The sequence below is a fragment of the Tetrao urogallus genome (assembly GCF_951394365.1).
Source record: "Tetrao urogallus genome assembly, chromosome: 8".
Lineage (NCBI taxonomy): Eukaryota > Metazoa > Chordata > Aves > Galliformes > Phasianidae > Tetrao > Tetrao urogallus.
This window is the reverse complement of record NC_136821.1, coordinates 5114412-5140096: the sequence shown is the minus strand read 5'-3', so window position 1 is coordinate 5140096 and position 25685 is coordinate 5114412. Positions and strand designations below refer to the sequence as shown.

At 38.2% G+C, this 25685-nt stretch overlaps 1 protein-coding gene across 1 annotated transcript in view; it reads right to left on the bottom strand.

Moving 5' to 3' along the window:
• The window catches only part of LOC306949347 (von Willebrand factor D and EGF domain-containing protein-like), a gene marked incomplete at both ends in the record, with an annotated part of 158613 nt that extends 156408 nt beyond the window's left edge, over positions 1 to 2205 (bottom strand). The window contains one exon of the mRNA XM_079539211.1: positions 2109 to 2205. Within this exon, the coding sequence (XP_079395337.1) occupies positions 2109 to 2205 (97 nt within the window). The remainder of the gene's footprint in view (positions 1 to 2108) is intronic.
• Positions 2206 to 25685: the final 23480 nt, after the last annotated feature.

The window sequence follows — 25685 nt, the reverse complement described above, 5'->3', positions numbered from 1 at the left end:
ATTATTCTTATATGTTTCAGAGTTGGGGAAAAGTCCCCAGGAGTGAAGTTGCAAAAAATTAATTGTATCTGACTTTACCATCTATGCAACACCTGGCAGTGTAATTTTCCAAAAATTCCAGTGGATTCTGTGAGCTTTGATGGCAGGCTGGTGCCTTTGCATGAGATGTACGAAAATTCAAAACTTTTCCAATTACACACTATGAAAAGGCTCCAGAAGGGACAGGGAGCAATTGCATCTCAATGATGATGTTGCAAGCAACTATCTATTTTAAGAAGGATATTTTTGTCTAAAATACCTCCATAAAAACACTTTTTTTTTTTTTCTTTTGATCGACTTATTTACTGAATTTCATCTTAGAAAAGTCTGACAAGCTGTGGTGTATCAACCCTCCCACATCTATGATTCACTCTGCTTTTCTGCCTAATGCTTCACTTAATCTTCTATCCAGAGCAGCTATGGACGTTATTGGTAACCCTTTCTTGTTCTTCAGTCACAAGAAATGATGCAAAACCCCAAATAACATGAATAACTGCAATCACTGGGAGCTTCGTTCCCTAAAATAAGACTGCGGAAGATGATAAAGTTCTTTCTCGGTCTTTTTCATCTTCGTCTGCCTCCTAATGAGGCATCTGCAAAAAGCTGTTTGGTCAGACACTCCTTATTCATAGTTAAATTCTTATGGGATTAGCAGATTTGTTATACTCAGAGTACAAAAGTAAACAGCATATGGCTCTGTTAATATCCTTATAATGTCACCACGCAATCTGTCAGAATGCAAACTTTTCTGAGCAGTTTTCTTCGAGTTCACAGTAAGAAAGAAAAAAAAAAGTCTTAAGAACTCTTCTATATCACCTCAGAGAGAGTGAATTGTTTTCTGACTCTTGTTCTGTATTTCCAGCTTAATAAGTATGTTGAAGCATAATACCTCCAGTAACAAAAATACAGTGGGAAACCAGTTACTTTGTTACAAGGAGTTAAAAGGTCATTTCCCCTTGATGAAAAGCTTGTTCTATCAGATAAGGCGCTGCTACACTCCATATCACTGGCAACCCTTCAAAAGGATTCAGAAATTAAAGGCATTGTTTGAAGATAAAGGCGAGAAGGTCATTTGCCTTGTGTTCAGTCCTGCAAACCTTGCTGGGTGACCCTTTGATATTCAAATGAAGAGCACTTCAAATTGTTTTTATCTTCATAGAGCTAATGAACGCTGGCTGACAAACACCTTTAAAACCAGTCAAAACTCTCCTGGAATTAAAATTCAAAACAAATATTGCAACATGTTTCCATGCAGACAGAGTACCTCCACGAAATTCACCCAGGCTATACCCACAATTATGACAGCACTATGCTTTGGTCCTATGGCTTTTCTTGTTTTTGTTTGTTTGTCTGATTGATTGCTTTAACTCTGGTTAAACTCTGTTTTTACTGGCTGAATAACATCTGACATAATTTTCAATGCGTTCTTGCAGTGGATTAATAAAGCTGAATAAACAAGTTATGTACATAAAAATCCATGTCCTCTTTGAGCCCTGTGCCCTGTACAGTGAAACGAGCCTTGCAATTAATGCACAGAGTAGCAGAAAAACTACTTATGAACTTTTTACTGCCAGAGACTATATAGCTGCATATTATTATATGTGTAATTAACTAATCTGGAACATTGCTCTGATATACAGTGTGTGCACTCCTTTCGTTAGAGGAATAGATTCTGATTTTAAAGCTTTTTCTTCTTTTACGATTCATTTATGGGACAACATTATGATTATTCTTTAAATCTCCTGTAATTTTTTTGTAAGAAGTAACAATCTTCAGAGGCTTGCAATGTCTCTATTAAAAATAAGACACCACGCAACCCTCCTCTAAGGGACAATAAACATTTTGTGCCATAAGCATGCCTGATTGTTGCTGTGACCTCCTTCATTACCTTAGAAGCTGTTTATTTTAACCTTACTTCCATTCTATTTTGGCGACTCTAATAATAGCCCTCTAACTCACATTCAGCAATAAATATAAACAGGATCACCTCAGTTTTAAAATACACGTGAACTCTGTCTCCCAGATGACTATCAAATAATTAAAAAGTAAAAAAAAAAAAAAATCCTTACCTAATGGAGCCGACTCACTGCTAACGCCCAACAGGGGAATCCAGCAGAGGCAGGCAACAAGTTGGAGATGCTGGTGGGAAGGTAAGGGCTGCTGCATAGTGTCCAAGGCAGCTTTTATCCATGCATCTGCAGTTGCTTAGAAGTTAACTTTTGAAGTCCTAAACTTTGCAGGAAAACACATTAGCCTGCCTGCCTGTTGCAATTTTTTTTTCCTTTTTTTTTTTCCCTCCTCTTTCTTTTCAATCCAGTCTCTTGGAGAGGGCTTAACGTGTCATTAATCTCAGAATTTCCAAGAGGGAAGCCCTCCAGCCACACACAAACCACACTCACCCCCCCACGCACACAACAGCCGAGCGCATGTGTCCCTGCAGCTGCTTTCCCTGCAGCTGCTCTGATTTACACACTCCGTAACACACCCGTGCACACACGCACCCGCAGAGGGTGAGAACAGCGCGTACCGCCAGGATGGGTGGTGGGAGGTGAGCCTGCAGAAACTGGGGCTGTAAACCAAACCTGCCTGCTCACCACCTTGTCAAGACCGACTTCAAGTCACAACTTACATCTGACATCGTGTTTTACAGAGAGGAGTATAAAAATGCTAAAATACGCATATGCAAGTAGTTTGTTTTTAGATTCCGCTGCTGCAAACCTGCTACAAAATCACACTGTCCCAAAGGTTTGTGTCCTGGGTCGATGCATCATTGCCTGCTATTTTAGAGAATCATCATTTGCTACTGAAATAAAGCCTGACAGCATTTGGTCTGTCAGCTCTTCATGAGAAACGAGATGCGTGCTTCGAAAGGTTGGAAAACAGAAGCAAATGACAGAGAAAGAATTCAGTCATCCGTGCTTTTCAATCACATTTTCCTTAAATTTTACCTAATTTTAAAGTGTTGCAGCATGGGTCCCTTTGAGCAGTGTTTAATTGTAAGGCAACCTATACTGTCAGTCTAAAGCACGATATGAAGAATTTGCTATTAAATCACATGCTATGCTCTGCATTTGTGCCATTTTATTCAGGGGATATTGTATCCCCTCCCACTGCTCAGTGTTTTCCATACCTGCCAGTGTTTCTTTTCTCTGACTTGTCAAGTTTGATTATTTTGTGTCTACTTGTTTAAGCAAGGATATAGTCAATTGTCTGATATAGTAATAAGAAGTCTGTAAACAATCCACTCACATCAGTACGAGGACCGTTTCCTTTAAAAACATAAATAAACCATTAAAAACGTTCCACAGAACATCCAAGGATTTCAAAGCGTTGCTCATTTGTTTTAACTGCATCCCTTTGAAGAAATTTACCACTGCGTTCTTTGAGACCTATAGGTTATTTGAGAAGAACCTTCTAAAAGCTCTGTCCTTAATTTTGATTCTGGATTTAAATGTTGAGAAACAGCTGCTTAGAACAGTCTTATTGGATGAGCTATGTCACAGGCCTGAGTTATAACTCTACAAACTTATTAGGAGTCTTTCCTTTGATACTATTGACCCTTAGAATATATTCCTTCAAGTTCATTAAGACTCCAAACCCAGTTGTTCTAACCTTTGTTTCTAAGATATTTTCATTCATTTCCTTAACACAAATGTCTGAAAATATTTGAAAGAGCAGTGAGGCCCTGGCACTGCTGCCCAAAGAGGCTGTGGGTTCTGCATCCCTGGAGGTGCTCAAAGCCAGGTTGGATGGGGCCATGGGAAGCCTGATATGGTGGGTGGCAACCAGCCCGCAGCATGGATGTAGAAATGGATGATTTTCAAGATCGCCTACAACCTAAGCTACGAGTCTAAGATGTGTAACTCTAATGTTTAACTACAAGGATTCATGAAAATTTCTGAAATCTATTGCAGATTGGGTTTAAATGAAAATACTGGAAAGCAAAAGTAATCTGCAACAAAATGAGAAAGCTTTCCACAAACACTCCAGCCATTATAGGTCTTCTGTGCACAGGAGAAAAAAAAAAAAAGTAACTAGCCAAAAAAAAGTACCAATGAAAGATATTCAAGATGTACTGCATAGGAGAAAAGGGATGCTTAGATTGGCTTGCTTATCTCCTTAACTTTTGTCTCCTTAAGCAGGTTTCAACCAGAGGGAGAATCTGAAGGTGGATACTGCTGGTACAGATGACATGAAATATTATTGTCCCAGGCAAGAAAGTTTCCCTGGGCTGAATTTGGCTCCCTTCAATTTGGGAGGACAAACAATTTCAGGTGAGACAATAACATGCAAATCCCCAGCTCCCAGCTCAAGAGAAGGCCTCACCTAAGACCAAAAAATAACGACAAAGACCTCCTTCCTCTCCAAATTATTAATCCAATAAAATAATGGGGAACTAAAGTCATGGACAACCTGCGAAGAAATACTGCAGAATGTGCTCTCAGTTCTGACACCATTAGCTTCAGTAAGAGGAAAAGTAGAAACTGCCCAGAAAGTCAAGAACACTTAACACAATTAGCTTCATTGTCTATACAACAAGACAACACAATTCTGAACGCTTTACACTAATCCATCTTGCATTGCGTTCATTTTAAACAGCAGAGATGAGTAAGGGGAGTTAAAACCAGCCAAAAGGCACAGCTGGGAGCTGGCAACAGCAGTTTAGCCTCAGCCAAAAATTGTTCAATGGATACGCGTGTTAGATATTCAGATTCACCCCTTTCCAAGAAAGAGACAGTGTTTGCCTGGAAGATCCCACTCAGCAAGCTGGCATTGTGGGGCTGGGAACAGGCTGCAGGAACTGGAAGGGCTGCAGCAGCCCATAAAGATGTGAAAGATGTGGCAGGAGGGCAGCAGGAAAAGCAGTGAGCTTTTTGCAACATTTTGCTTTTTGCTTCAGATGCAAACTATACTTCAGGATGGGAGTGAGAGATAATTTAATTGTAAAAATGCAAATAACTCAGAGGCCTCCAGAGATGCGACCTTCTGACACTTTGTTCCAAACATGAAATGCCCAGGTTCCTGAGTTGGTGTAGGAATTTTAAGAGCTACATGCAGAAGTGCTGGGTGATAGGGAGGTTTTAAGGGATAAATCCCATCACTCATTTCTCTCTTTGGTTATGTGGAAGCATCCATCTACCTGGATCACTTCAGGAAGGAGATGAGACTGAAACATCGCATCTCTTCCCAAAAACTGAGTACTACTAGGACTTTTTTTTTTTTTTTTTTTTTGCAAGCCAGCAGAGAGCTGTATTGTCCTTTTTAAGCACAGGCAGTCATTAGAAACTGATCTAGAAATGACAGTCTGAGTTTATTTCTTTCTGCTTCCTATGAGGAGTATCTTTAAGGCTGTCCCTTGGGGTTGCTTTCTTGGCAAGAGAGGATTCATTATTCGTGGCTGGCAAAGATAGCATGACCCTGCATGTACATACACTTTGTTAGTAGGACAGAGTCCTTCAGAGGAAGACGACATATCATTTAATAGCATAACTCTTTCTGCAAGCCCAAATTTACTGATTTACTCACGCCAAAACCCTCCTCTGTGCTTTTCTGTGTGCTTGGTTTATCTGACAGAAAATACCTGCCCTGTCCAGCGACAAAAAATAAACTCCTTGTGCTCCCATGGTCTATACCTATTCTCTTGATATTGGCTGCCCAAGTCCAGGAACTTGCAACCTTTTCTACAGCTTCAGAAGAGGGGAAGAGGTCAACATAACTGATTTTAACCAAGTCCTAGCAGTCTCAAGCATGGGATCCATCCACAAGGATTCTACAGAAAGGGACAAGCTTCTCAGTTCTGGAATTCTTCTCTGCTCTCATTTCTGTTACTCATCTCTGTCTGTATATATTGGATAAATACCAAACAACATTTTTATACCCAAAGTACAACATTCACTTATCTTGATAACTCAAACAACCACTCTTTATCTCACCACTGTTATTTCAAGCAAATGAAACTAAATGGGAAGCACTTTGTCTCACATTGTGTCCAGTTTGGAGAAATAAACAATGGTCACACAGTTATTAGAGTTGGTACTGTCCTCTGTTTAGTTATCTAGTGTACAACAGGCCTTTCAGTTAACAGAAGTCATTCTTTTTCATGAGTCTCATTCTTCAGAAAATGAGAAGCAGTATACATAACTCACAGGACAAAGCTCTTCATTTAGTGAGAAATAACTGCCATTTTTAGAATAAATCATTATACAGAAGTATGCTTCTCTTTGCACAGCTCCTGGAGAGCAGAGAGCAATTTGCACACTCAGCAGGTTTATCCTTCAGTTTCTAGTTTCCTTGTGGGTGAACTCTAGTGGATTTCATTAGCCAATGGGCCAAACTATAGGCATTCATGCTCTAAAGAAAAGATGAAGAAACCCACTCATTATTTCTGTATTTTTAAGAGTATACAGAGAATACATGCTTAAGCTCTGAACAAACCTGTTAGAGAAATTAAATCAGTTCCTTCAAACTATGTTGATGCTTGGAATGGGTTGAAATTGGATGAGATCCCTGATCTGACATGGTGCGCACAAGCTCAGGGTGCTCAACACATTTCTCTTGCTCCTGGTTTGCCATGTGCATTGCCCTGGCCATCTGAACTTCTAGGCATTGCATGCCCTTATTAAATTTGCAGCATGCACCATCAGCACCCTTCTCAGATGGATTCTGTCACCAAGCCAGGTGACAGGATCTCAGTTGCCTGCAAGTCAATATGCACTAGGGCTGTGCCATAAACGAGGTGGACATTCATCATGGGAGCTACTTATTTAATTGGAAAATGCCAGGCTATTGTAGAGATGTTAATATAAAATCACATCTGTAATACATCTCTGGTACGGAGTGCCCTAAGATACACCTAACAATGGCTGTCATTGTTCAGCAGCTCCACATAGAAAAGCCCCTTTTGGTTTGAAGATACTGGCAATTAGTAAAGACTGCTAAAAAGAAGAGCCCCGTATTCAAACGATGTATGTTGGAACAGCTGGGGATTTCTGATCAGAATTTATTTTCAGAAAAAAACCATGTAGTTCCCACAAAAATCAGTAAAAAGGATTTTTTTAAAATCTTTTTTGTTCTTAGATCTTCTCAGTATGCGTTTCATTATTTATTTTTTTTTTGTGAGCTGCTCTGGTGCTAGAATTGGTCATGGTTTTGTCTTCCACAGGGAAATACTTCATTTATTGTTCCATTTAAGTGAAATGGAATATTTGGTTAAAAAAAAAAAAAAAAGCCTGCAACCAAACATACACACACAAATAATAATAATACCTACATTTTGATTGGTTTTCTTCAAAATTAAGATGAATAAGTATAGAAGTATCACAATACTCTTAGGGAGCGGAAATTCTTGTAACACTTTTACATTAGTGCATCAGTCCAACAACACAGGATAGAGCAGAGAAAAGCAATTGGATTTCTACTGATAAATGTCTTTGCCTGTTCTTCCAAAGCCTTTTCTTTACAAAATAAGAAAAAGTAGGAGCAAGAAAAACATCCACTTGTAGCACTGACTATGGACCCATTACACTAATATGAAATCCACTGTTCCTCTGAAAAATTGCAGACAAGATTTTCTCAGAGTCAAGTTTCCATTGAGCAAACAGTTTCCTTTGAAACAACATCAGAAAGGTGTTTCCCAGGAGTTTCTTATCAGTGTTAGCAGTGTAAAAGTGGGAAGGTGCTATTCCTACCCTGAACCATTTCATTCAGCTTTTTACTGGAACTTTCCTCTTTGAAGAAATCAAAATCTCTAAAGGTGAACAGTGAGGTGCCAAACCCCCAAGATCTTCCAGCCAGGAGCAATAACAAGAATCAGAGCAGAACCACCAGGCTTAACAACAAAAGGAGGGAATTTGGCTTGGGCTGAAACCAGTGTAAACTGGTATTAAAACTCTGACTGTCCATATATCTGTCATCTCTTTTTTCATCCTCTTATTCCATCCTGGCCTTTACAACGTGATCTTATAAGAGGATGTATGAGAGCAGATGTTGCATTCAAAGAAAGCCCAATTACTGTGAACAGCCTTGGCAGGGCTCTGCTCTAACAAACCTGGTGGTTGCTTCTATTTCTTCAACACAGATGTTGTCTCTTTGACACTCTTAGACTGCTGAATAAGCAAGTGCTGCCGGTGGTCAATAAAAAGCATTGTTGTTGTAATGGAAATATGATATAAGTAGTATTGAAAAGTAAACCATGACTAACTAGTGGGTGAATAACAATGTAGATCAGCCCCCTAATTTGATCACAGTTTCCTGCATTCATTCAAGAAAAATGTTACAAATATTATTTCTTTTCAGATATCATAGATCAATTTAAAGTATTAATCAGGATATTCATCAATATCCTGATATAATTATTATATAATATATAGTACAGATATAATATAATCATCAGATTAACTCAAAGAATTAAGAGACAAAGAACCCAGCATAAGGACAGTTAGATTCCTCCACAGGACACTTCCAATAACACATAGTTTTAGATTCTATGTCGTCTCCTAGAAAAACCTCACTGAACCATTGCAGAAGAAACCAAGTCACATCAGCCTAGTTGTCAAATTCCCTTTCCTGCCACCTGTCTCATACACAAATAGGAAGAGTTTTAACAACTTTGTTCAAACATTTACAATGGAACAAACCAGAATTTTATTTCAAGCTCTCAGTAACCTGTGTTTTACCCTTTGTCCTTATCACAGAGGAAGTTGCATTGGAAAGGACAGAGATTTATTGCGAAATATTTTTCTTGCATTTCTTCATAGTTCTGATAGGTGACATTTTTAAATGTTTGTGCTTTTGGTACTTACATATAGTAAGTGATAAATTATATGTTACAACAACAATTTCATGAAGCTGAATTGCTTTCTTAGTGGATTTATTGCCTTGAAAGGTAGTGGATTGATAACAAGAGAATTAAATCCTCTCTTTATCCCCAAAGCAAGTATAATATGGGCATTACAAATATTTCCCAAACCTATAAATCGGGTATGGCACCCAAACTATCATCCACAGGGACCTATTACTCCTTGCCTTTTTCCTAAAACTTCTTTCTCTATAGATTTTACAGCATACATCAACTACAAGAACAAAGAGTAGTAGTACAGCTTATTAACTTCTCTTTATGAACTTCCATTTTCTGTATTAAACAATAATTATCAACTTTTTGTGTTAGAACAGGTATGTAGGGAATGTTAGATGCTGGTGGTTAGCATTGCCTTGGAAGGCAAACAGGAGCTTCTGAAACACACTTTCAGCCATGAACAGGAAAATCTTCACCTTTTATAGAAACAGTTTTTTCAAGATCTCATCATTTTGCTGGTAAAATTGTCAAAAAGCTCAAAGTAGTTACCAAGTTCAGCCCACCTTGAAAATAACTGAAACTAAAGAAATGATCATAGAATCATAGGCTCATTAAGGTTAGAAAAGACCACTAAGATCATCTAGTCCAATCATCAGCCCATCACCACCACTGGGCAGTTCTCTTCTGGTACATTCACTGCACTGATTTCAGTAATTTATTTATGTAATTTGTACACATCATCACATGAAAAAAAGCAAGTTATCAACAGCGAGCTCAGAAAGACCTCACAGGAGCAAAGAGCCAATTTACAGTCAGCCCAATCATTTATTTCTATAAGGCCTCCTCTTTTCTGTACTCTCAACCAGAGGTTTTCCAGATTGCAGGTTTTCATCTTTTAAGATATGTTTAAAAAAAGTCAACTCATTACCATTTTTTTTGCTGAAGAAAATTATGTAGTGAAAAAAGCAGTTGTTGAATAAAACAGTAGCACTCCAAACACATTATTTCAGCTCTTAAAAATAAGACTAATCTTATAAATTCATGTCTTATGAAGAGATCTCATCTCACTCACCTACCTGTGAGAACCTAGTGAAAAAAATTAATAGAATAATGTTTATCATAATATTTTAAAGTAAATGAACATTTCACTGAAGTTTTTATGGCTTATTTTTTTGCCTCCATTAAGGTGAGAATTCTCTCCAAATATCACACCAATTGGAGTTATAACTTGATTTTACAAACCTGTTTTGCTTTTTAGGCAATAGATAATGGCTGCTTTTAAATAATTACATTGCTTAAACACAATTAGTGTCTCTCAAACAAGCCTCCACCAGGCTTTTTTTTTAAAAAAAAAAAAAAAACGCTGCCTTCCTTTTAGCCCAACTTCTGTTATCCATGTCAAAGAGGATGGGCATTTTTAGGACCTCATTTCAGATTAGTTTTCCTTAGCCACTTTTTAAGGGACATTTCACCTTGAGGAAAAATAGCTCTTGGCTTCTAACATTCATAATATTCAAATGTTGCCAAGAGTCAGTTACTACTGTTGCTCACTACTGCAGTTTCTTTTCCATCCATTCATTTTTACTGGCAATATGAGATTTGCTGTTAACTACCCAACAATTCCTTGGTTGCTGCTTCTGAGTGTTCATGAAAACAGTGCAAATGTAGTAGAGAAAGTATTTCATTTTCCAGTTTTATACTTTATCTCAGCTCAAACTGATGCACTACAGGCACTGAAATTAGTAGTTTGCCACAGCAAATGTCATATAAGCATTATGGTATCTATTTATATAAAAGCAAGGAAAATGGTTTTGCTTATTAGATACTTTAATCACATTTATTCCTTCCGATTTCACAGCATTAATGTCACAGGTAAGATTTTGCACAGCTGACTACCTATTAATTGAATACTCTAATTCAGCCTCCAATTCTGCCTTTTAATGGTTGAAAGCCCATTAAAGCACCTATTTCTCTAATAGCTGTGTAGAAAAGTTAATGTTTGTTGCTGTTTCAACCCAACTGAATCTTCTCCTTGTCTTCCAGCTGAGCACTCTGTTGCGCACTTTTTTGTTTGAGTTTGGTGCCAGAGCACCACAAAGCACTTTTTAAGAAGTATGCTGGTGAGGGAAATAAGGCATGCTTGCTCTGTATGTAAAGCAGCCACAAGAAAGTACACATCTAACAGTTTCCTCTCAGCACATGCTATTCATCTAAGATCAGTTATTAATATGAAATAATGACCTGCAGTGTCTTTACAAATTAAAAGATACCAATATTTGGGCCAAACCCTTTGCCTATTCAGCTCAGCAGACGGGACAAAGCTAACCAGGGTCTCAGTAACTTGCACAGAAGATAGGAAAGCATTTTTTTCCCCAGCACACAAATGTCTAAAATACTCTGGTCCAAGATGAAGCAGGTCAAGTTACAGGACAGTTCTCTTTTTTCAACTATAAAAAAAGAACATATCTTTGGCACCTGCCAAGATTGCTTTTGACTTCCATGCTGTGAGCTTGTAAACACTACAGGCAATGGCATCTCACTGAAGAGGATACTCAAGTGGTATCATTAGGAGACATGGGGCTTGCAATTCTTGTTACAGCATTTTTTAACACATTTAGTAGAATTGATTAAATATCACCAGCTAAATTATGACTAAACACCAGTGACTAAGTTATAAAATCAGCTACCTTGATAATACTGTTTAAATGTGCTTTGCTCTTTTGAAGGCTTTCTAATGTATTACAACTTGACCATTTTTGTTAATTACTCTAGAATATGTCAACTCACAATGTTGCCTGGCCTAAAGTCAAAAAGTAATGAAGGCTTCGTTAAATAATTAGTCTTAGACTATAAGACAAAGTCATCCATCATCAAGTCATGGGTTTTGTTTTGCTTCCACTAAATTGTTTCAGCGTAATTTCCTTTGGTAATAAATCTTAAATCTATGACATTCAATAACATCACAAAATACTGAATTTACTCTATGTATTTAAATGCAGGCTAAATGCCTATACGAAACCAACACCTCACACATCCCTTTGAGGTATAATGGATATAAAATATTTAAAACACAAGCCAACCTCTGCTTAGATGAAGAAGAAACTTCTCCAGTGAACCTGTTATTCCCTGGGTGCTCATCAGAGTTTGCTGAACTTTCCTTGGAAGCAGCTGGTGCTGGCCTGTGCTCAGCAAGATGAACAACAGCCCGGCTTATCACATCACCAATAAGCTTCTCACATTCACAGTGGGTCACAGAATACACATTGGTTGTTTCATGGTGCAGCAGCCATTGTGTTAGTCATTATTTCAGCCATTGGATAAATGGCTTCTTCCCTGGATAGGCAGCCACACTTATTGTGCCAGGGCTGAACAACTGAGGAATAAGACATCAGTTACAAGTATGAGAAAGCTCAACAGCCATTTTGAGAAACCATGGCCCATTTTAGTGCATGGCTTGATAAGTCCAAGAATCTAACTCCTATTATACTACTCTTTATTTATTTAAATTATTTGGAAGGTGAACAGATTAAAAAGTGATTCAGTTTCATAAACTCACAAAGTCATGATAGCCCATAGACTACTCAACAAAAAAAATGGGAATGTCTTGCTGCACATTTTGGTTTTGTTCAAACTCTGGGTTCTAAGAGAGCCACTTTGATCAACTTTGCTCAATTTTGTTGAAATTAATGTGAATTTTCCTGGTTCTATGAATTGTGAAAACATCTTTTTCACAAGTTTCTCTGAGACAGACTTGCCAAAGAATATGTAGCACAGGAAAAAAAGGAAAATGATTTTTTCCTGGTATACCAACAAGAATCCATGTCCCATTGTCTATCCCCCTAAGTCATGCTGATAGTGCCTCCCAAATGTCCCAAAGAGAAGATAAAACTTGAAAGATTCACATAACCTCTAGCTTCATGGAATATACAGACAGCTTTCAGCCTACTGAGAGATTTTGATTATTTTGGAAGGTGAAGACAAGACACACACACACTATCTGATCCAACAGCATGCCAAAAGGCAGTGAGTGAAAGCACTGGTGGCTCAGAAAGACCTGTCAGGAATTTCTGGAATACCTGCAGAGTTTCAGCAATGCTTACAAATTGCAAATGTCATTTTGTGATAGACTGCAAATAATTAAAAATGGCTAAATGTACTGCTTGCAAATGGGGTTGCTGAAAACTTTGATCACAGACAGAAAGGAATTCTTTTAAAAACCTACTGTTAACAGTAGGTAAAAAGTTAATGAGAAACATGTAAATAATTAATTCTGCCTCTAGAGCCAGAAAAGATTTGTTGTTACTGTTAATGGACTCACAATATAAGTTGTGTTCTATTTTCTGCAGCAAGTACTGGATTACTTGATCTCCGTACCAAAAAAGGTTATTGTATTGATACGGTTCTGTATTCTCAATAAAAGTATTTTCCTAGGTTAACTAAAGAGACTTGCTTTGAAGACAGAAGATCTAAATCGACATTTCAAAATAAGCAACACATTCAAGTAACAAATGTTTTCTGAAAACTATTGAAGAAAAACATGCAAAAAAAACCACCTGGTACTTGATATTTGCACGAAAGCTAATTGTAAAGATAAACTACTTAAGATTATCCACTGTAATAATGAATTAAAAAGAAATGTCTCCTCCCTCCACATGATATTCTTCATAGTTAAGTCATTAGGAGATGCAATACCCCTCCTTTACTTACATACAGAGTATGTAGATATCACATCTTGTGAAATTAAGTCAAAAATATGTGCAGGATACATATAGGAACCCAGGTGTTCAGAAGAACCAGGCTGGTTTCAGATGCAATCATTTCACTACTGAACTGAAAATATACTCTGCTTACATTATTTGATAAGTATTTTGGCAATATTATAATAGCCTTGCTTTTGACATTATGATACTAAGTAATGCAATTGCTCTCAGTAGTCCTATTAAAATAATTTGTACAAGCTTGCTGGGTGTGTTGGCTGCAGAGTATTAGGAACTGGGTTGAGAGAGATGCACCACAGGGACAATGGAGATACCACTGCATCAACCAGCATTTAGCTTCAGAATAGGTAACAGGTTTTAAAAAAAAAAAAAATAGAGCACCATCTAAGTCCTTTCTATGTAAGACAGAAAATCAGCTCTAGATATGGCTTCATTCATGCATGACAGGCACCAATCATATCTAATCATAATAAATGCACAGGGACTACTCTTCCTTTTACTACTCACAGAGAAAATGCACCTTCACTATTAATTCTCATTTATATGTAAATAGAAACAAATATATTGGAAGGATGAAGGTTTCTTTTGTCCAAGAATGAAAGTATGTTTCTCAGGCTGTGGATTTACCATCGTACAGCTGTAAAAATGCACATTAAGAGTATCTAAATTAAAGACCATCCAGAAAAAAAAAAGATAATAAAAATAAAAATGAACAAAAACCATCAAAAGTACCCCAGATAACTCTTTCAACTGAGGAAGCTCTGGGCAGGTCCCTGAGTCCACTCTCATCCCCATTAGTGAGGACTTCCCCAGTCCCCACCTGCATGCCCCAGACCAGCCAAGTTCTTTGCCCAGCATCACAATTCCCACCCAGTAGCATTTCACGAGGAGCTTTTATCCTTTTCCCCTTTCCCCAGTTGGGGTGGCTGAGGTAGCCAGAGGCATTAAGAGCTTTTATAATGCTGTAAAAACTAAAAGAGCTGATGGGGTTGGGAATCACACAGCTCCAGCCATTCTCTCTGTAGAAGGAGGAAATCTCACTGTGTTTTGCTGGAGGGCCATTACTCAGCTGGACTTAAGGGACAGCAGCAGATCTTATCATCGTTTCAGCCTTGTTTCTGACTCCTTTGGAAACTGCTCTCCACTGAGCTGATTGCCAGCAGTTTCTGGGCAGTTGGGCAAGGGAGGCAAAATGTGCTGCATGAGATGCCAGCTGCACTGTCCTTTTTGCCTTAGGCTGCAGATGTGCCTTAACTACTTGAACTGAGTTGATGGGCTTGTGGCTTTTCAAATCAATTTACACTGCCTTTGTATCAGGTAAACCCCACAATGCTACTGGAAATTGTTTGTATCAGAAATAAGCATAAAAGAAGGCTACAGCACATCTAATACACACAGCAGCAAGAAATCCTGCAGCATTTATACTTCCTGTATGAACAATTTCTGTGTTTGTCACATGCTGCTTCCCACATCTGGCCAAGGCACACATCTCAACTTGTCAGGGGATGTTGCTATTTCTAGTTTCTGCTTTGCAGGCGTGATGCGTGCAACTGTATGTGACCTAGCAACAGATCTGTAAGAGCAAATAATACCAGAGCTGATGGGAATAAAATTAATATCTCTTTTACAGGACACAGCTGCTGAGCTTGTGCTGCTCCCCACTCAGAAATGTGATGAAAAATGTTCCCCATTTCCTTATGCGTGTACATCCACGCGAGGCAGTCATTTCTTATTACGCATCTATTTAGCTATACCTCACACGGAGAGCAGCCTGGAAATTCAGTCGACACAAATAACAAAAGTAACAAGGAATTGCATGATGAGGGCTTATCAGGGTAATTCTGTTACATAGCAAGGGAGCTGTGGCTGGCAGGAGCCGCGCACACTTCTCACCTGCACAACCTCTCCGCTCGCAGAATTGACAGCTGTCCAGTAGATGGTGGTGTTATGTCAACTACTTCACTCCCTCGGTACAGCCGCTGCAGAATTTCAGGCTCCTAGAGCTGCACTCAGCTTCCTCAGATCCCTTCTTGAGGAAATAATTCACATAATATCATTTGAATTGGAAGGGATCTTCAAAAGTCCATTTGGACCACCTGCCTACAATGCATAGGAGCAGTTTCAGGTGCACAGAAACTGGTCCAGCCTCACCTTGAGAGGTCTGCAAGGATGGGCATCCAACACCTCTGTGTGCAACAAGTGCCAGTGCTTCACTCTCCATATCACAAAGAACTGTTTTCCCACATCCAGCCTAAATTCCCCCTCTTCTAGTTTGAAACCCTCTCTTTGTCCTATTGACTGTCACCTAACCACGCAGAGTCAGGTAGGGCACGTCAGAATGGGACTGCCTGAGAATTACAGACAATATATTTTTCTTAATTTAAAGCAATTTATATTTAAAACATCCATAATCACAATAGTGACTTAAATACAATATTCAAATTTTGGCAACAAAAAAATCCAGTATTTGACAATGATAGATCAGCACATTAAAAACATGTCACTCAAAGCAAATGCTCTTCGCTGGGGAAAGAAAGTTTGTAATATTGAGTTAAAATAGTGGTGACAGAAACAGGAAGAGTCATGTACAGCTGGTCTGTGTGCCCAACAGTGCCAGGGTGGGAGCTGAGGAGGTGCAGAAACACTTCATGACTCCTTCATTGGGATTGCCAAGATTGTGTATGTATAAACCCATTGACCCCAAAATGACTTAGCACTTGCTAGTCAAATGCTAAAGTCAAGCCAAACAAATACAAATATCATCAAATCATAAAAACCACAGGATGGCTTGGGTTGGAAGGGGCTTTGCAGATCATAGAACTACAGAATGGTTGGGTTGGAGGGGCCTCAAAGACCACCCAGTTCCAAACCCTCTGCCATGGACAGGGTTGCCCGCTAGTAGAGCAGGCTGCCCAGGCCCCATCCAGCCTGACCTTGGATACCTCCCGTAATGGCAATTCCAGCTATTTCTTCTTCATGTTCCAACACCAAAATAACTTAATTTTCAAAATATCTAAATTAATTCAAACTAAAGAAGCCTTAGTAATGTTCTTGATCTGTCCCAGTGTGAAAAGAGCCTTTCAATTACACTTGCCACTGGTCTGTTGAATGTCTATGTACCAGAGAACATTTCTGCACAGATGATTAGAAAGCTTTTACATGTAACCCAATGGAAAATAAAAAGTAATCCCCCTGTTTAGACAAAAAGAACCAATAAAATTCACTTAAGAGAGTGGAACTAGTGTATACTGAATAGCACACGTGCAGCAAAACGATGAGCTTGAAGTGGACCTTAGAGAAATGGTAAATTTCACCCATGCGATGCAAAGAACAGGGTTACAAGATAACAGTCATGGGAATTAGATCTGTAATAATCTAGTCTAGACTTAATTAGAGCAATGTGCTGCACTGCAAGAGGCTTTCATGTCTTTTCTTCCCTTTTTTAAAGGGAAGGCTATTTCTGAAGTACTAGGACAGAAGATACCATCAAGCAATCTCAGCCACAAAAGAACTTAAATATGTTGTCCAGTGAACAGTCTATCAGAATTATCAACGAGTAGTAGTCAAGGGTTTGTTCTACTAACTTGGCGAAGGCTAGATGGACAGCATTTCCATTTACCAGAATTTCAATGGTAACAACCCCACAACTCCAGGGTCTTTTACTGACTGTTCTCTCCTTAATTTCCATCATCATGATTATTCATCATTACAGCCACATTCTTAAACCTGACTCAAAGCAGAGTTTTCCCTTCTTTTGCTAGATTTACAGCTCAAACTGAGTTTTAACCTCTGAAACATTCATTTTACCCTACAGTTTTAATGAAAGAAAACAAACAACCTTCCTATGTATGACAGTTACTATAGCAGGGTAGGAGAAAAACAATTTTTTTCAAAACTAAATATCAAACCTGATTATTTATATAATCCTTATAGTAGTAAGAGTAGAGAACAGAAATGTTTAATACTTTTAACAATCACTCGCATCATTGCATGGCTGACCTGTTTCACTTGAGAAACATAAGCCTTCTAAAAGTTTGGATGCTCACAGTAACAGATACTGTGGATTCCCCAGCCTTTACCAAGCTCAATTAGATGGCAAAAACTGGATAGATTCTCTCTTCCACAAAAAATACTGAAGAAATGTCTCTGCAACCAGAGGCACCCTGCTGCACTGAGTCATTCTAGACTTCACCCTTCACCTACTAAAGTCAATGAGGGTTTTATTGCTGATGTTTTTTTGAGAGCAAACTCCATCCATCCATCTCTGCCAGCTGGCTTTTAAAGTCCCTTCTGCAGCACTTCATCCAAGTTGAGAACTTAATTTAGTAAACTCAGACCAGAAAGACTACAAAAGCAGCTAGAGAAAGTGGTACATTTAAGATTTCAGTTACTTTCTTTTACTTCAAGTACTTATAGTATTTCATCTGTGTGTAGCTTCAGTCTATTAATTTTCAAAATTAAAACAATTATAAACATGTAACAAATACTAACATAAGGCATTAAGAGAGAAAATTAACTGTCAATCTTACCTTCATCTTCTCTCACTGCAAGCTGAGTGATGTAAAGCGATGGTGTGCCGCACTGGATGAAGAAGTCCCCATTGCTAGCTGAGCATCAGTGTGGTTGTGTAATTTTGGACCAGTCACTTGAACTTACTTTCTTCACTGAAACCAGAACAGTAATTATAAGTAACACAGAACCAGAATGAAAACTGGTCTTCATTTACAGAAGTGCTTTCCAGAAAGGTTAATTCTGGAAGCATGATTCTGTTAAACCAGTTCAGCACTCTAATGAATGTTACACGTGCAAGCAATTCCATGTACACAGAGTGCAGAACAAATTTATGAGATTTAAGTGAGTGCCTTCAGTTTTTCCTATGTGCTTTGCACTAGAGATCTTGAAAGATCCTAAAACCTACAGATAATAAAGTGCTGTTCAAACTCAATTGCTAATTAAACTAAGACCTTCTTTCTACCTTTTTTATTAATTTTAATGTAGCTAGTTAGCTAAAGACATGATTTATATAAATGCTGCAGTTTGCCTTTCCATATTCATAGATTATCTGCTGCAACACTAAGTTTCGCACACAACAACAAAGGAGGTCCAGTTTTTCCCTCCTGCCTGTATGCTTGCTCCAGCTGATTGCTGGCTGGACTGGTGATGGTACAGACATTCCCTTTTTAGAATCGTTAAGGTTGGAGAAGACCTCTAAGATCATCAAGTTCAACCACCAGCCCATCAGCAGACTAACAACAGGGCTGAGGATGCCCAGCAATCTCAACAACCTTTGCAGCAGAAGTCATCACTAACTTTTAACTGTGGCTGACCTGATCCCTGCATGACAACCTTGCTTCAAGCAGACTGGAATAGATGACCTTGAGACATCCCTTCAAACAGCATTTCTAAGCTTCCCAGCTCCTGCCTGACCAGTAGTGCAAAATGAGCTTAAGCATAATGACAAAAGCCAGGCTTTATGTGGCTCATTAACTCATAAGAGATTAGCTTGGGAACACCTGGAGATCCTCAGGTTTCACTTTGATTTGCATTCACCTGTGAACTTTTCTGGGTAGGCCACTCTGGATCTCCGTCTTACTCCTAACTCCTCTCTAACAGCCTATGATCCATATTATGAAACCAATGTAAATGAGAGATGATGAAACGCATTTATAAAATGAATTGTGGATATCATGAAATGTATTTTTAAACTAAGATGATGGTTGACTTTTAACAAAATTCTTAGTCTGTTAACTGTTCCTAAGCTGCTGCTGATTCTCTTGCAACTTAATAACAGTTTTGTTCTTTTCAGTAAAACTTCTTCAGCCCTTACATACACAGCAATAGATTATTAGTTCTGAAATCTACTTTTACCAAATCAATGTTATTTACTTTAAAGTCTATATGTAGCTACTGAGAAACATATATTGAAAAGAGCAAAAATAAAAAATAAAGTACAGCATATAGATGTGGAAGGATGACTGGCAATAACTGAAATAACGTATGAAGTTATCATAATATAAAATGTATGTGTTTGATAAAAAAAGTTACAAAACAAATAATACTACTGGGAAATCATTGCCATTATATTTCACCACAGTCTAAAAAGAAGATGAATACCCTTTTACTGGATGGCATTTCAGGAGGAGCCCCAAAACTTCATACTTCAAGAGTTACCAAGATTAAAGTAGACTTATGCACACAAACGTTTAAGCATGTGCATGAGTTTGCATGTTCATTTTCATGCAGTTTCACTGTGAGCTAGCACTTGGAGTCAGCAGTGTTGGAAACTGGTTATGTTTCAAATGTCCTTCACAGGTGGAATTTCTGCTTCATCTGGTGGTGCCAAACCAGTTTTGTGCAAGCTATAGTTCAAGCCCCCAGAAGAGCCATGCAGGCAAATTCTTCCAGATACTCTGGGCTTGAATTACTCTGACCAACATAAGTACGTATTTTAAACTCTGATAGTGCACATGGTATTGGTAATAAGGAATCTCTTGACAAGAGATCAGTTAAACATCTTCAGAATCAACAAATACAGTGTGATTAACCTTTTCCGGAGTAAACAACCAGTATGTTGAACTTCCTTATTTAAAATTAGTCTACTGTTAGGGTAAGTCTAATAATACCATCATTAAGTCAAATAAAATAATAAAGACGGACCTATAGCAGGCAGGTAAAATTTAACAGGAAAAGCTCAACAAGAGATTTGCTCTGTAGTTTGATCACAGTATGAGAGAATGAGTAACATCCATCATGCTTGTATAACCAACAAATATACAGATCTTATAATTATGAAAAACATAAGAGAGTTTGGCTAAGCAGGTTATTACACCAAAAAGAGAATAGATAGAGTGCTTACCCTTATCCTGGGCACCCTGTAAAACTCCAAAGGAGGGATCTCCACAAAAAGATCCTTCCACCCCAGTAGTCAGCTCTTAAATGGGTCCAGGAGAGGTGCAGCCAGGCTCCACCCCTTACAGCAGCACACATGAATTGCCTTCACCTGTGCTCCCACAGCTGGCTCATTACTTGCCTCAGGTGGTCAATCAGAGGTTCAGGCCCCAATTCAGCTGTTCCTTTACAGTGCTCACTTTTCAGTTAGCACAAGATTGTCTGCCCATTGTTTCTTCTATGTCCTGACTGCTTTAGACTACTGTGTTCCTGACTGTGAGACTTCTGAGATAATTTAGCAACAAAATAGGTCCTATTGACAAGATATAAATTTTACTCTTTATTGGTGTTTGTCAGAAATTCCACTCCTCGCTCTAATAAGTGAAAAAATATAAAGCTTAAGCTCTTCTTTGCAGAGCTTTTTGTTAAATACTATAGAAATGGAGTTTTAGAAAGTCATACTGAAATTAAGATTTATTATGGACATATTTGTTAAAATTTAGCTAGTTTCATTTGCAAATTTGGTCCTTTGTATCTTCTAATAAGTCATAATAATTTGATGTCCTTTATCTCAAATTTCTATTATTCATTAAGAAGTGGTTACTCTATAATGCTAGCAATTCAGTCTGCTATTCAAAAGAATTTTTTTCAAAAATGAAGCTCTAATAAACACGTTATTTTCAACAAAGCTTTCCTTATTAAATATTTTTGCAGATTAAATCAAGGATGAAGAAAATTGTGATGTGGACAAATATGTAATAAGTTACTGGCTAACCAGGCCTGTCTTTGACTTACTGAGAAAACTGTTCTCCTTTGGTAAATGTTAAGGATTGAATTTGAAAAACACTCATTAATGTGCATATCTCATATTGATGCTCAGAAGGACATGGCTTTCAAGGTCAATAAGCCATTTTTAATTATTCCGTCTTCAGTCTTTAACTGGAGACTCACATTATCACAGTATTCAAGAACAAGTGATGTTCCATATATAAGAAATTACCCTAATGACTGAAAATAAAATGAAAAAAAAAATCAAAATCCATTGTGTTTAACTATTTAACACCTCTTATCAGAACTGTCTTTGGCAGAGACTTGCCTGGCATTGGGACAGGGGATCCAAACATCGCTTGGATGCTATTCCTTGTATGGTTGGGGAGGAAGAAGCATATAATGAATGCACAACAACTGAATTCTCAATGTTTTGGCCTGGACACAAAGTGCATTATCACTATGGAGAATATCATAAATAAAATTTGATTTAACTATACATAGCAAATGTCATGTATAATGTGTTAGTAGGAACAGCAGACTGAATGAGTGCTCGTAGAAAAGAAGTACTGATGTTACGATCAGCAACAGAGTGAAAATGAGTGTTCCAGAATAGATTTCTTTTTGGCTCATTATTAGATGTAAAAAGCACTACCTGTCCTTCTCCAGGGAACAGTATACTGTTTGTTTGTTTTTAAGGGAAAAAGCCGAAAGGCAATAAAGTGGGATCACACAATCTGCCAGCAGTGCAAACAGTGAAAACTGGACACGTACATCCCCATAACGCTTTGTAAGGTGACAACTGACACTGATAAATGCCATCAGACCACACCTCTACCCTCACACTGCTCGTCTCAGTCTTGCCAAAAAAAAGTAACGTAAGAATTAAAACGAGTTCTGTGAATAGCAGGAGGCTTTTGAGATGTCAAATTATTAATTCATCCATATAATGCAAGCTTGTAAAATCCCAATGTGGAAACCACTCTGGTTGAAATGAACTGCCCCGTGTCTTGTCTTATAAACGAGATTCAAGGCCTATTTCCAGCTTTCTCAATAGCAGCACGGTGACCCAGAGGGAGTCACCCATCTCCCCTGTGTCTCAGCTCTCAGCTATGAAAAATGGGTTAATAACATCCATCTCGTGGGGAAGTTGTGGGCTTGTATTTTTCAGTGAGATTGGGGATGGCAAAGAAGAGCAGTGAAGTAATTGACCGATACTGGCCAAGTGCTCGGAATGCTAACATCGAGTAGTCTTATTTTATTCAGACTTTCTTATCTTTAATTTCCCTTTTATAAGCCAGTGAGCATATGGCAATTTTCTTAGTTATGAAAGATATTTTTAAAGGAAGTTTGCAAGCAATAGCATATCAAATGGTCTGAAGAGAGTGGCTGCATTTTGCTTCCTTTAGATTAACTTTCACAGTTGAAGCTTCAAAGGCGGAAGAAAAGATATATGGATACCTTTCTGTCTTTAAAAGCATTTGGAGGACTATAGCATGATCATTTTCTCCTCACATTAAACAGCCTGGTCATTTTTTGGTAACTTTCATTCGTTTCTTAATCTTGTGCTTTTATCGGTTTTAGTTTTCTCTTCAAAACGCATGTCTCACACCTCCTGCTCCTCTCAAGGCACTAAATGCACTGCTTCAAGCCTATGCATGGCTCAAGGTCAAAGTGTTTCAATTCCTGTCACCTGTCATATATTTGGCAGTTCCTCTGGTGACCTGGCTGCTAACGCGCCTGCTCTGGTGGGAGGCCAAAAGCTGCAGTCATCAAAGATTTTGATGGTGGCAGAACGGGCCCACCCTCCTAGGTGCCCCCCCATGTGGGTCAGTGCAGAGAGAAGGTGAAGGATGGCATCTGACATCCCCACATGGAGATGCTCCCAGAGTGGCTCTGATATTCCTTGGGACTTTGCAAGGGTGAGAACTTTCTTTCTCCACTCCCAGTTTCATTTTGATTTGATTTCTAATCTGCTGAGCAGTCTTACCCTCAGCCTGGTTGATCCTTTAGGACACTCTCAGCCATGGTTGTTATTGAAACAACTACAGGAATTATTGTTTCCATTAGTCAAGTACTGATTCATGCATTGTTTCTCCTGGACAGACATCATACTTTCAGGATTGTATTCATACAATGGGATTAAGTTGTGGATCAGATTCATTTTCCTTCAACAGTTGCATTTTCTGAAGTACGCAGCGTTTGCTTTGCGTGGTATAGAACAAACTTTTAGCACTAGTAGCATAAAAGATTTTCTCAATGCCACAATTTCTTATGACCTTCATTTTCAAAATCTGTCAGCTACAGTAATATGCATCATCACGCTGATGTGCACTGAATCTTCATTAACATTTGTGATTTCCATTGTATTTTCAAACTGCAGAAATCCAAAATTCTAGCAATAGGCACACAAGTATTTTGCTTTTGGTTTCAAATTGTGATATATCTTTTGTTAAATGGAAGCCTTTTGGGGACAATGGTGATACTGATCTTATAGTCTCTGCAGTTGTTTGTGTCCATCAAACAGCTTTCTCTGTGCTGGAGTGACTGAAGTTTCTTCCAGTTCAGGAGCACTGCCACAAACAGAAAGTGCTTAAGAGTTTTTCTGACACGCATGAAATTCTGAGCCTTTTTTCTGCATGTCACTAATCATCTTATTTGGTCTTTAAGACTGAGGGTCATTGTGCAATGTTGTTTCAGAAGGCTTCAAAGCCATTGATCAAGAAATATGAATCCATCATGGTGTGTAATTGGGTGTGAACTGCCATCCTCCCACAGCATACTCTTTGGCAATATCAGAAAGGATGCACTTTTACTTAAATAGTCGTCATAGCAGGATCTTGTCTCTTTGGTAACACAGCTTTTACAAACTGAGAATGCGGAAGGTAATTGACATAGCTGTTCAAAGAGATCAGGATCAATATTTGTGTGTGTTGCACAGCCTCTCACGGTACTGCAAGCCTTCTTCATTGTTAAAATGGAATGCATTTATGTTTTTTCTTGTGGGGTAGCCCAGTACTCAACAAATCAAAGTCGCTACATAGAAGTCAGTACGTGGCTGTCACTGCAAGTTGCCAGCCTGCCTGTTTTCAGAGGCGTCTTAGTGAAGGTCCACTCTTCATTCCATTATGGTGGGCAAGGGAATATTTGAAGTGCTTGATTGTCAGGGGGAGAGGGTTGTTAAAACAGGGATACCAAGCCTGGTTCAGTCAGAGGGGAATGGTTTTTTGGGAGGGGAGTCCTCCTGATTTTCTGAGAAGCCGTGAAACACTGTTGTTTCTGCTTTAAATCATGTTTTGATTCTTTAGGTTTTTAGGTTTTAGGTTTTTAGGTTTTGACTTTTTAGCTGAAATTTCAAATGCTTGCTTCATACTTGCTGCTCTGTCAGCTGTTGTGCTATGATTCTACTGTCAATGAAGATAACTCTCACAATTTTTCCTCTCTTTATCTCCTTTCTTTGCTCTCTGCTTGTGAGACTTTTGGAGGACAGAGTCTATTTCTGAAGTGCTCAGAAAGAATCACTTGGATGCAGTGGCACCACAAATAAAATAAACTAAGAACAGAACAGAGACTATTCCCAAAGCAGCCTGATGTACTTTATTGACTCCCATTAGTCAACAGAATGTGTATGAGGAAATCATACACACAGATGACTTCAGAAACTGGGGCATATGTTTACCTTCTAAATCAAGAGTGCTTATAAATATCTGAAGTTGCATTCAGCTGGCTTGCATCATTTTTAATATATCTTGAACTCTTATATTACAAATCAGGGTGAATAAGGTTAGAGATTGCTCCCTCCTCTCCTTCTCTTACATATGTACATATATATATATATATGTTTTTGGGGTTTTTTTGGACAAAATATTATCACATAAGCTACAGAAGTGTATGGCAGGCTTTATTTAATAGAATTTTACAATTGATTTGCTGACAGGCTCTTAGTTTGTGCATCACTAGCCAACAGAGCTGCAATAAAGAGCTTTATCTGGGATTAAAGCCTCTGAAATTACTCATTAATTGGATTAATGAACTGTAATTCATCATGCATGTCAATCCTGTTTTAGTCTAAGTCCTTCTTCCACTCTCCTTGTAACATTCATCCAAGTAAGACCTATGTTCTGGGAAAGTTCAAGAACGATGTTAAGACTTCCATGATTTCACATTTGTTTAAATACCTGATGTGAAAAAATTGCCTTTTTTCTTTCCCTGAACACCTCTCTAACTTTTCTTTATCTAATATTTAGAGTATTTCAGGTATTTTTTAAAACCCCTCATTTCAGATCTTGGATGTAGTGCTGATCTCAGTGGGTTCTGTTATATTTTAAGGTTGCAGAAACAACTTCAATAGGTTTTTGTATTCAAGAAGTTAAAATACTGAAAGCATTTAGTAGGTTTTATTCTATTGTTTACTGATTTATTTTTAATTTATTTTTCTGAAATGAATTGCTATCCATTGAAACGTTTAATTTAGTGAA